The sequence below is a fragment of the Takifugu rubripes genome, chromosome 16 (assembly GCF_901000725.2).
Source record: "Takifugu rubripes chromosome 16, fTakRub1.2, whole genome shotgun sequence".
Lineage (NCBI taxonomy): Eukaryota > Metazoa > Chordata > Actinopteri > Tetraodontiformes > Tetraodontidae > Takifugu > Takifugu rubripes.
In genome coordinates, this window is record NC_042300.1 from 10,885,847 (window position 1) to 10,898,660 (window position 12,814).

Below are 12,814 nucleotides of genomic sequence, written 5' to 3' on the forward strand. Positions count from 1 at the left end.
TGTATAAGACGCTATATAAATAAAGATTGATTGGATTTGATTTGATTTTTACAGTCCTCTGTGTGAGATGGTACGTGCTTTGTTTTAACTCTGCATACCCACCATGTCCTCAGTCGCTAAATACATGAGCAGGGAGTCGGACGAGAAGGTGCGGAACTTGAAGGCCACCGTGGAAATGTTGGGGTTCCACCTGGTGGGTCGCCCCACGGCCGCATAACCTTCGCCGTCCAGCTGAACTGTCCCTTCACCATCTGAGCGTTGGGGGCTGAAACCAGGAAAAAGCAACTTTTACCAGCATGTTTCCTCTCTCACTGAGACAATAAAATAAATAAACACAAGCAGGAAGAACAAAACGGGCACATTAAATGGGACATTAATGTGACGTCTTGGTGTACCTGACCACGCATCCTTTACAGTCTCCCTGTCTCTGTCTGTAGTTCCACAATCCAATAGGTTTCCCATCCAAGAAGGTCTCCCCCATACAGCCCGTGAACGTGGAGGTTCGCACCACCTCTGCTTTCTGAAGGAAAGAAAGAGTTAAATGAAAGAGTGCATTCAAGATTATCGATCTTGGAGAAAACATTGGAGGTACCTTGACTTTGCCAAATATTCCCCCACGAACAGGTAGGCGTTCTGGTCCACGTCCAAGATGGTGTAGGCGGAGGGTGAGTTGGCGCTGGCCGGGGTCGGCATCATACCTGCCATAGATCCTTCCAGAGGATACACTGAAATGGTGCCATTCAGCCCATTTCTATCCAAAAAGAGATTTTGATGTTATTATCTTATATATCCGTGGAAGACACGGACATGCTGGAGCCACGTGTCCAGTCTTTCAGCTGCAGAGCTGCGTTGCACAAACAGTGAAAATTATTTCTAAAGAGGAATATGAAACACAATAGATCTATTTGCACCTTTCTAAACTTGTGCTTTTATGTTTGTGCCCATTTTCCGAGAAAGAATGAGCGAGAAACCCTAAGAAACACAGGAAAGTGCACCTTACCGAGACGCCTCGATCCTGTGCCAGTTCCCATCATGGATGGTGTGATGGGAATATTCAACCCTCCCAACGCTGAGCCGACATCCCAGAGGAAATTCACCTTCCCTTTACGCATTTCCAAGGCCAGGAAATCAATGACGTGCACAGAAGAAGAAGAAGTGAAGTGCCCTCACTGATCACCGTAGCTAATATGTTAGCGGTGAGTGACCTTCTTGACCTTTATTTAGGGTTGTCATTATATTCCAGAGTAGTTATTTATGTTCCAGTCCCCTATATCTGCTAAATGCTTATATTACATCTGGGGGGGAACATTGCTTCCATGAAAGAAATGTTTCTCAATACAGAAATTACAGTATTGTTGTACATGCACGGGCAGGTTAAAGCTTTCAAATTAAATTCTAATCAATGCAAAACTATTGAAAGTGAAGACATCTCCAAAAGGACTCATTATATCCATTCCAGGTTTTGGCTGGACAACATATCTGCTGCAGGAACAGAAACCAGATTTTTTAAAACTCTGCTGTTGTGGCTGCCAGAGGATGATGGTAATGAATAGAGGTCGCCACCTCAGTTTTGCTACAAGGGTTAGCTACATGGGTTAGCTACGTGGGTTAGCTACATGGGGACTGGGTGTATTTAACTAGCAGCCAGTGGTAAATGAGTCAGTCATGGTGTATATTAACTCTCAGCTCACAATCAGAATTCCTTTTATGGTGACTGTAGGAGTGCAAAGAAATTTATTACGTAAAGTTCAAGAGCATAATAATTAAACAATAAAGTGCTAACAGCAAGTTAGTGAAAGGGATGAAAATACCACTCGTCAAACATTCCACTTTCACAGCAACTCAGGTCATGCAAGAACCCCCGTGTTGATTGTGTGATGAGAATGTGTTCACGTTTCAAGAGTTAAGTGGAATTGTGGCTCGGCCAGGTTTTAACCCGTTTGTTCCCACTTTTATTGGCGTGAAACAGTGGTTCAAAGAGCCAGAGTTCTGGGTGGGACGGGTCCCTGAGAATTATGTGTGCCTTTCTGAGACCGGGAGATCTGTGTAGATCTACGGATGGGAGAGGGCAGCAGGTGACCTTTTCAGCGGCGGCGACGACCCTCTGGATCAGCGTTCTGAGGACGTACAGTCTCTGCTCAGCCTTCATCACAGAATGAAGACCCCAGGTCAGGCGTTCCTCCATGTAGGCGTCAAGGAATCTGAAGTCCATGCAGCCTTCACCGATGAAGGGGGGTGGGGGGGGGGGGGGGGGGGGGGGGGGGGGGGTCCACTTTAATCCTCCTGAAGTCTATATTATTTCTTTGGGTTTTGTTGTGTTTGAGAACAGGTTGTATCTATGCACCCTGCTGACCACCGCGATGAGGTGGAGCAGCACTTCAGGAGGCTGTTGGCAGAGTGGGGGCTGTTACAGTGGTAGGTGTAAAGGGGGAACAGTCCTGGGGGAGCTTCAGTTCCAACCTTAACCCTGGGCAGTGGCCGCTCAGTCTGATGGGGACTGGGCTGAGGAGCGGAGGGCTCTTGGTTCAGGCCCTAGTGCACACAAAACATGGAGGGTGTTTTGGTAGGAGGGAACTACCAGAACCTTGAGGACACTGCCGAGGTACCCTTGAGCAAGCTACCAAACCCACAAATGCTCATATAGGGCCCTGCGATGAACTGGCCACTCATCCAGGGGTGGATCCTGCCTGCGTCCCTGATCCTGGTCTAGTCGTTTGGTCTGTTGGAGATGCTGGTATGGCACCCTGAGCTGAAGTCCACAAAGAGCAGCGACTCGTAGTTCACCAGCCTCTCCAGGTGTGACGGAGCAGGGTGGAGGGCTGGGGAAGAGGCATCCTCCGAAGACCTTCAGGAAAACTGCTGCGGGTCCAGGGACAGAAGCTGATGTTGTGCAGGACTTGATGTAACCCACAACTGCTGTAGTGTCCTGCTCCAGGTCGTGGTGTTCAAGTTGATCCAAAGCAGCTCCTCTAATAACACCAGGCCAGATTTCGAGGAACCAACACGAGGACGTGTTGGTTCGTGCGGCCACTTGCACCGCTGCCTCCTCTCCCTCGGATGGGATGGTAACCAGGGAGAGACGAGGCTCCTGTTGATGTCCAGCGTGATGTTGTGACAGTGGAAAAACTCAGCCGTAATCGCCCGCTCGCTGGATAATCCTATTTGGAGGAGGTCGGGTCGACGGAAGGTTTTGTTCGCTCCGCAGGACATTATCAAGATGAACAACACATTTGCTCTGGTCTCTGCGAGAGTATGAAATCTTTGCTTGTAAGTGGATTTGCACGCCGTCCTTGCCATATTTTGATTAATGCCCTCATTACTTATGTATGAGCCAAAAAATTAACAAGAGTCTTCTGAGCATACGCTGTCATCTAAATGCTGTCTTCAAAGTACACACTCTCACACACAAACAGGCGGGCACACACCATTACAATTCATACAGTATTATGCACAATTAGAGATTATTAGGAAGTCACACGTGTCCTCCTGGTCTCTCCAGGGTAATGTCGATTATTCATTAACAGAGATCACAGGGCATCATCATTATTATTCAACCAGAATTACATACTATTAGTGAAATGTTACTGGAGTGCCCCCACACACAAACAAAGCATTTTCATTCACGATGAATTCCACTATTACTGAATATTAGTGGGAAACACACATGCATACACACTCTCCGCTTCCCAGTCAGAGGCAGCAAAGCATAATTTCTCGAGGGAAATCAAGCTAACGCCGACACCAACATATACTTGATGTTAATTGCAGCTATTCCTTGAGACACACACACACACACACACACACACACACACACACACACACACACACACCACACACAGACGTGCTAACACCTAACACCATGGTAGATGCTTAAGATTATCAGCTGTAAAGAGCGCTCTGCTATATTTTTATGGCTGTAATTGAGTATTAATTATAAATTATTCTAACTTCAGATCACTCCGGGAGAGAATGTGTTTGTAAAGAGAGAAGAATGCACCGCTCTACAATCTGTTTATGTGCCTTTGCCACAAAATTTCGCAAGTATGATGAAGGTGCACTACGAGGTTCAGCACATTTCAGCATCATTTCATTTTTGCCTCAAATGGCTGAAATCTCCCCTTGATCCTGCTGCCTGCCCCCTGAACGCACTCTGAAAAATCAAGTCTCTGGAGACCACACAGGGGCAAATGTCAAAAACACACACGAGGGGGACAAGCGGTGCTCCAAAACATGTCAAACCACGTTCCAGCCATCACTGACAAGCTGGTTGGGGGGGGGGGGGGGTACTATGTTTGTCGGTACTATGAAAGTGATGATGCCACGAGATTGCCAAAATACACCTTTAAATTAAAACAGCCTTTCTTGCACTTTTAATATCAAGCAAAACCCTCCAAATCTTTATGAATACAGCTAAAACTAAAGTTTTGGTGTGATTACGCCTTAAATTGAGAACCCGGCTGTGTCGGACTAAGCTGAAAGGATGGTAACGAGCGACTTACAAACTTGGCTGATCCCAGGTAGAGCAGCAGATTGTCCGGTTGTGGTGGTCTTAACGTGAAGGGTGATGGTGTTGTACCTCCCTTTCCGTATATCGGGGCGGGTTAGCTGCGGAGGCAGTCACCACCCGATGACACTGACACTTTAATCTAGAAAGAAAAGGACAAATAAAATCAGCTGCTGAGAGGCCTGCCAGAATCTTTACGATTATTTCACTGAAAGATGGAGACTTTGATTTAAAATGCAGGTATGGATCCATTCAATTCAATTAAAAATGCATTTTTAAGCTCAAAATTAAAAATGGATCTACAAACAGAATCACTTGCTGTTTGGTAACAGCTTACAGAGTTAGCTTGTTTCCTGGCTTGATTGATCAGTTCCTTGATTTGCGAGATGTTGCGTCTAAGATTATCCTGCAGCTTTCTGATTGGCTGCAGCTTCTCCAACAACCGGTCAGCCTCGTCCTCCAAATCTTTCACTTTAGCTCCTGCAGCGTGAACTGTGTGGGGTTAGAAGAGGGACAGTAAGCAGACAGAAGAAGCTGCTAACACAATGCTGCTTAGTGTAGCTGTAAAGAATGAGGACAATCTCAGTTACTCAAAGGACAGAAAGTGCGCGTAGCAGGTGAGAAACCGAGGAAGCCTGTGAGAAGCAAAACATTAGCATAGCATTCAAAGAGCGCCTGTCTTTAACATATAAAAGCTGAAATCTGAGGACAATGTTGGCAGTCTAAGGAAAAATAGAGAGAGGGAATAAATGATAGACTTCCATGCTTTGTGCAGAGCCGAACAGAAGCATTAATAGAAGCAACTAATGTTTACGGTGTAGCTGTGAACAATAAACTGATACGTGGTGCTCCAATGCTGCTGCGGAAATTCACACTATAATAGGAAAAAAAGGCCATTTAATTATGTCCTGGCAGAAAGGGGAACATTCAGGACATTTCTGCACCATCTCTAAGACAGACGGGCGACAAATGGATCCAGGAAAGTGTAAATATTCAGCTTTAAAGCAGGAAAAAGAGCATTAAAGCTTCAGGAATTCCACATGGTCCCACGACTCTATTTTCAGTAAACGGCCAAACTATCACATTGGCAGAAAAAAGGACAAATAATGTAGAATCCTGAATTATCACAACATGTTTTGGTGCACCACTAGTAACAGCTTTACATTAGATAAGAGAAATATACATACTGATCGCTGTAGGGGTGGAAAAAACAGAGAGAGGGAGAAACGTATCTAGGTGTCAATCAACGTACCATTTTAAAAAGCTGTACACATCTTCATATGGTATGTCCAAGGAAGTTTACATGAGGTTTTAGATTGGAGGAACATTTTGATTCGTTTTGAAGTTTTTAGTATGTGAAGAGTTTATATAAGTGAAGTAAATAAACTGTTATAAAGCTGTAAAATGAGCACTCCAGATGTAACTGTGCTAATTATATAGAGTCAAAGGGACGATTACAAGTTCTTTACTGAGAGTTCCAAACGATAAACAATATAAGTATGGAAACATTTCGAGATTCGTGATTCAGGATTAAAGAAACTTGAATTGTCTCCACAGGAGTAATTAACGATGTCCAAAGTAACAGATTCCCACTAGGAAGTAGCTCACTGTTCTTCTCTGGATCCTGGATCATCTGATTGGCCGCCTTGACGGTGTCCTCCAGCTCGCTGTAGTTTCTCTGCAGTCCGCGAAGGTGTAGGTTCAATTCCCCGAGGCGTTCCAGGACGTCGATGGCGGTTGGCTGTTAGCATCTGCCGCGACAGCCTTCGTGGCCGCCAGCCTCGCCGCCGTGTCTGTGCAACAACACGACGGACACACGGACGGCGTTTCAGCACAATCCATATATGAACTATAGCATAGAGCGTTCAACACGGCTCGGTCTCAGTCTAACACGTTGCTCTGACCCCCGGGTCAGGACGCGATCCCCAACAGCAGATCGACCCGATAACCTCGCCGTCGCCGCACTTCTGTTGCCTTCCTGCGTGAGTACTGACATGCGTCAAGTTGGGTTTGCTGGAGCGTCTGACCTCTGAGCGCAGAGACATCGATCCACTTTCTCTTTACTTCCCTCCCACGCGCACGCACAGCCGTTCCCCACGTGCACAGGCGCTACTGTACCGTTGGGGATGGTGATGAGCGTTTCCATGGTTCCATTGACAGCTCTCAGCAGGTCTTTGGTTCTGTCTCGCGCTGCTTTAACTCTGCCCTTCAGCCTCATCACACTGTACCATTTTCTACACACCACACACACACACACACACACACAACACCACACACACACACACACACACACACACACACACAGATAATAGAATTGTTTAGCACCATTTTTAAACACCACTGACAGTCGGCATCGTTTTGTGGGGATTATTGGTCGAAGCATTGCATCGACCTGCAGAAGCCGATCTCATCGGTACCTTTGACGTCACTTCCAAGCTGCTGGGCTTGATTTAGCAGCTTGTGGCTCTTCTGAAGGGCACTTTGAGCTTCTTCACTGACTGGAACCTCTGGGCCCAAAGCCTAGACAAAAGGTGCAAATCGGAACTGAAGGTGTTCACATTTGAAAATCTGGGTTTATTTAGCAAGCAGCACGTCTCCTCACGTCCATCCTTCGTCTCCTTTTGTCTCTTGCACTAAATTTGCAGGCATACAAACAGGAAAGAGCCCCATAATTAAGAACGAAGTGGCCTCAAACAGGGTTAAACGCTCACAAAAGCACCCGAGAGAGAGAGAGAGATAGAAAAGAATAAATAAATATTGTGAGCATTGTGGGATGTTGGAAAGGAGAGATGTCAGGTGTGTGTGGTCATCATAATAAAGAGAGAGTGTGTGTGTGTGTGTGTGTGGGGGGGGGGGGGCAGGAGGACAGAGAAGTGCTTTGATCTCTCAGCCATGACCGATTGAAACCTCAGGCTTGCAGTTCTGTTGCTGCATGCAAAACACACAAACAGGAGCCGGAACACGCCGACTCCCGGGTTCACATCACACTTCCTCGGCTGGAACAGATGGTGCCTGGCATTTACAATACTTACAACGCGCCTGAATGCAACATGGGTTACACGCGGAGCAATGCATCTGCGCAGCATTATTAGTTGACAGAAAAGGGTTGTTGAGGTCACGTACCAGATCCAGGGCCTCACTCGCCCTCTGTTTTGCCGCCTTTGCTTCCTTCTCTGCTGCATCAATGTTTGCTTTAATATTGCTGTAGGCCTTGAAGGCTGCAGTTGCATTGAGGGACACGCTTTTGGCGTCGGTCAAAATGCTATGAGGGACAGAGGAGAGATAGTGTATAAAATATGAACATGAATTATATGCACGAAGAACCAAAGCGAATTCATTCAGTTTTTTTTTTTTAAATTTACACCTAAATGATTCAATGTCTGAAATCACAAATACATCCATGAGCACATCTCCCCAATAAGCGCTCAACACATGTTGTAGTGGCCAACTAAGACATATAAGTGGTGCTTTTGATTTGCTATTTTTATGGGTACCTATCCAAGATGGCAGCAGAGTCATTCAGTTGCTGCGCGTGCTCCTCCGCCTCCAGCACGCGATTAGCCAGACGGCCGTTGCCCAGGCCGTCGGCCAGGTGCCTGACTCTCTCTTCTAGCTGATCTCCAAGTGGACTCAGCCCTTTTTCCATCTCTTCCGCCTCCTGCAGACAGAAAACACAATCTCTGCTCACTTTGCTGGCATAAAGGCAAAAAAAACCAACGAAACATACGAATAAAAAACAGGCTGAATAAGACAGGAGTGTTTGTGTACCTCAACTTCCTTGTTTATGTTGTCAGAGAGTTGGTTCGCTTCAGCCAGCAGATGTTCCCCTTGTTCCAGGACCTCCTGGGCTTCCTGCTTCACTTTACTGACCGCAGAGCGTTTTCTCTGCAGAAATAAAAAAACACACCGACATTATGACGACCTTTTCACTACGTCATTGCTAACGGGCGCATTTTCGCATTCATGATAGCAGCTAGCATGAAGACTCGTGAACTGGTGAGAGTTTGTGCACATGAGCACCTCCAGGGTTGCGAGGTTAGCTTGGTTTTGTTCAGCCAGCGAGCCAGCCTGCCTTGTATTTCCCCGGGCCGAGTGGAGAAGATCCTGGGCCTCTTGGAGCTTCCCGCCATGATCTGCTAGTTTCTCTTTTATCTAAGAAACGGATGAAGAGGCGTCAGTCAGGTCGTTTCATTTAAGGCCACCGGAGGTAAGAGGAGAGGTTGGATGTTACCTCTACTTTCAAGTCTTCAGTGGACTGATGGGGGTCACCAAATAACCTCTGCACGTTTTGATACAACTCTGCTGCAAGCCTGAAAAATTTTAGAATATTGACATTGGGGAAAACTGATAATTTCACTCATTCATGGCCCATAAAGTGGCTCCAATTAGCACAAGAAGGGTTGGATGACGTCACTCTTGACGTCCCTTCCAACTCATATTTGTTATAACTTTTAAATAAACACTAGGTTATATAAATGTTACAGCCAAGTCTGTTCTCTTTTTAAATGCCAGCTTCTGTTTCTAAAGCTGTTAAAGTAATGAAATACCAAAAACCCTCCAAGTTTAAATGAAATGTCTTAAAACGCAGAAAGCTTTGGAAAAGTGGTCCACGTCTTCCCATTTTAATTTTTTCTGTAAACTTTTAGCCTAAAACTGTCCTTTTGTCTGTCCGCAGCTCCAAACTTCAGCTCCCAGTGTGCTGCCTTTTGAAATCCTGAAGGAACAAAAGCGGTTGCAGGAAACGGCGCACTTTAGCCCAGTTTGAGCTAAGCTTGAGTAGAGATTTTTCTTTTTTAATGCATTTAATAATTATTTGAAAGAATTTAAAAAACCCAGTCCTCCCTACCGTTGTTCAGAATGTGGCTGCTTTTGAACGTAAAATAGAACCAACTCAGAAACACATGGGAAGAGCTTAGGGTATAAATGTTATATGTTTAAGACCGTTTTTCGCCATCAAAGCCCAGCGAACATCCCAACTCTATGCCCAGAGCGCCACTTCTTCTTCTACTATAGCAGCTATTTCACAGTCGGTGCTGAATGTGCTTCATGGCTCTGCATAAAAGCTGCCCTGGGGGCTCAAACTATTAAACAAAGGCACAGCTTGGTGACAGTGGCAGTTTCTCTTTGAGCCTCTTGCAATTGGTGGTTTTTGCCCCTGCAACTCTGTGTCCATCTGTCAGTTCTCTCCTCCTGCTGCAACCTTTCTTTTCCCCCTTGTTGTTTGAGACTCTCTGTCTGTTTCTGCCCCTACAGCCATGCAGCGAATCAACCCATCGACCTCATCGAGGAGCTGGAGGACGAGCGGGAAGCATGATGGGACGAAAAATCTGTGGAACGCCTGATGTCTGACGCGTGCAGGGCTTCCGCTCTTTTCTGTTATTTGGTTAGAACCTTCGCTTTTGTCTGCACAACACGGGACGAATGCCACGGTGCACGTGCACGTAGCGCACGTGGGCTTTGAGTTTGTTTGTGCGGTGACCGTACTGGAGCTCGTCCTCGGCGATGCTTTCTGCCCCGCCAGCTGTCGTTTCCTCATCTCAGCTAGCATCGCCTGGATGTCCTCCTTCATCACCTTCAGGCTTTTGTCTGGACTCCCATCGTTCCGCGAGAGCGTCTTGTTCACCTCTGCTGCCTTTAGCTGGAGGTCTGAGGACACACAGGCAGACAGACTGCTGTCAGGAACCGGAAGAACAAATGGCTTTGTGAGATGCTAAACGTTAGGCTTGGAATATATATATAACTCTGAAAATATATAACTAATTCTGTTAATGTCATGCAGATCTTCAAACAACATCCCATGTGGAGTCCATACAGTAACAGAGCACTAAAGAGATCCGATCTACAGCCTTAAAAGATGTTTCCTCTGCTTCGCTTCTCAGAAAGACAGAAAAATAACGTCAGTGGGTTTGGTCTTGACTCCTTTATACACACAGTCACTCACACACACACTCGTAAGCCCACTTTAAACACTATTCAAACGCTGTGATTTTGGCAAACCTGTGTTTATCTTGCTTTTATCAAATTAAAGGCAGTGAAATCTCAAATTAATCAATGATGAAACTGCAGCAAAATACTGCGAGACTCATTTGAATAATACTGCAGGAATTAATGAGGACAGTTAAGTGGGTGTTTGTGTGTGTGTGTGTGTGTGTGTGTGTGTGTGTGTGTGTGGATGGGATGGCTGTGTTTATACAGCAAGCTGTTTGGCTGCGTGTGCTTTTCATTTGAAATGTTAACTTGGCGTGATTAAAGCAAGCTGAAGCAACTGTGTGTCTGAGTGTTTGTAGGTGTGTGTGTGTGTGTTTGTGTGTGTGAGTGTGTGTGTGTGAGTGTGTGGGTGGGCCTGGATGTTTTTGTAGCAATGCAGCATTTCTACTTATTTGAAATGTAAACGTGGCGTGATTAGAGGACCAAGACAGAACTAAAGCCATCATGCTAATGAACAGCTGTGCCGCGTGTGTGTGTGTGTTTGTGCATGCGTGCTACAGTCGTATATGTGCACGTTTGAGCCTCTGTGCTTGTTTGTGTGTATTACAGCCTTATAATTACATAGTGGTATTTAAAAGCCAATTAAACACTTAAATGTGGATGGAATCATATTGTGGTATCTGGTAAACACTGGCCCACATGCTTGGGATCGGACTAGTCTTTTTGCCTGAATGTGTGTGTGTGTGTGTGTGTGTGTGTGTGTGTGAGTGAATGCATGTGCAAGTTTGTGTGAATTTGAACACCAGTATATGTGTGTGAGGTGTGTTTCTGTACATGCTCATGATAGCCACTAATTAAGTCTGTAATTACTACTCTCAATCATCTAGCCAGTCCCAACACACACTTTTCCTCTCCCTCTCACACACACAGACACACAGACACACACACACACACACACACTCTAACGTCCTACTGTGATTAGGCAGCAGGCCAGAGCGCCAGGAGCAACAACAAGGAGTTTCATCACAATATGCTGCTTCTGTAACTTTCTTATTTAAAAAAAAAATAAAATAAAATATCCCAGCAGCCAAAACAATCTCATAATTGAACTTTCGATGAGGAATTATTAATTATTATTAGACGGCAGCGTCTGATACGCGTGTTCATTTTGCCGCTGCGCTCTACTTGAAAATGCTCGCCGGGGAGAATTTTGAAGAAGCGCACTGAGAAAAGAGGGATGGACGATTTTAAACAGAGGTCCAGACATCCCATAATGTGGCGATCATCACGCTCTTGCTCTGAAGGACCGGGACCACCTGTACGCGTTACACAAGCCCCTTCAGACTTTTCTTTCTGACTGCCGTGTTGCAGGAGAGAAAAAACTCCATCAGACTCTGATCACGCAGAGAAGGATGGAAGGGGTGGGGTGGGGGGGGGGCAGCTGCCCCAGCAGGAGGGAGATACCGAGGGGGGAGAGAACACCTATCTGCTGTTCACACCTGCAGAGGAGAGCGAGCAGGACGAGGAGTCTGTTGTGGTCTCAAGGGCTTCCACTGTTTCGCTCTGGCTCAGCTCCACGTTCTGGTTCTACAACGTTACTGTCTGATTCTTAGCTCTCATTATTTTGGTTTTCGGGGAGTTGGTGGTAACCACAACACAAACCAGCGCAGAATTGTGGAAACCTTTTTCCAAACAACCTGTAAGAAAAACTGCAAAAACTCCCCTGAAATGAGCCCGACTGGCACCTTCACCTTCTTGTCAACATTTCCTTGACTTTTGTACCTCGAACCCAGCGAGCGGCATTCCTGTTATTATCGCAACATCTTCACAAAACTGTGCACAAAAGCTCCGTCGGGAATGATTTTGTCCACTTGGCACCGCTTCAAGCGCCCGAACACTGTGGTAAAAAACATGAACGTTAACTAAAATGGCGGTAACCCCGAGTGGCCACGGCTCAGCAGTCAGATCCCTTTAGATGAGCAGGAGAAGCGCTGATGTGATGTGAAAAATACTCCCATGGAAGTGATATTTCCAAGCCTTTGTGCGTTGTGTGTGCGCGTCTCAGGACATGTTCGCCTGCTCTGCTCCAAACGAGCACACACGGTTTCACTGGGGCACCCTGTTGCCACATGCGGTGACCCTCCCACAACTGTCGCTCAAGTACTAGTTGCGAACAAAACACAACAGGGCAATTCGGTGTACTCTATTATCCCAGTGGGTGACGCTTATCGTCAAGGTTATGGAGGCTGCAGCCTGCTGGAGCCATTTTTATTGTTCAGGCGAGCAGCTGGCACTGAGAGCTGCCAGCCATTGTGTTCGGGATTTTCATTACTGCTCTAATGAGGAGGGAAAAGGAGGTTTTGACTCAAAGCTTCAAAGCTG

The 12,814-nt window shown here is 46.2% G+C and overlaps 1 protein-coding gene across 1 annotated transcript in view; it reads right to left on the minus strand.

Annotated features, from left to right (window-relative positions):
• Nucleotides 1-84: 84 nt before the first annotated feature.
• The window catches only part of LOC115253079 (laminin subunit alpha-2-like), a 78,540-nt gene continuing 65,810 nt past the window's right edge, over nt 85-12,814 (minus strand). Inside the window, 22 exon segments of the mRNA XM_029850013.1 lie at nt 85-265; nt 396-520; nt 593-618; nt 621-751; nt 1,001-1,070; nt 1,073-1,135; nt 4,502-4,535; nt 4,537-4,602; nt 4,605-4,646; nt 4,842-4,996; nt 5,692-5,697; nt 6,113-6,242; nt 6,245-6,297; nt 6,623-6,728; nt 6,911-7,024; nt 7,628-7,766; nt 7,999-8,162; nt 8,273-8,389; nt 8,525-8,656; nt 8,736-8,814; nt 9,989-10,010; nt 10,013-10,150. Coding sequence (XP_029705873.1) covers nt 85-265; nt 396-520; nt 593-618; nt 621-751; nt 1,001-1,070; nt 1,073-1,135; nt 4,502-4,535; nt 4,537-4,602; nt 4,605-4,646; nt 4,842-4,996; nt 5,692-5,697; nt 6,113-6,242; nt 6,245-6,297; nt 6,623-6,728; nt 6,911-7,024; nt 7,628-7,766; nt 7,999-8,162; nt 8,273-8,389; nt 8,525-8,656; nt 8,736-8,814; nt 9,989-10,010; nt 10,013-10,150 — 2,093 coding nt within the window.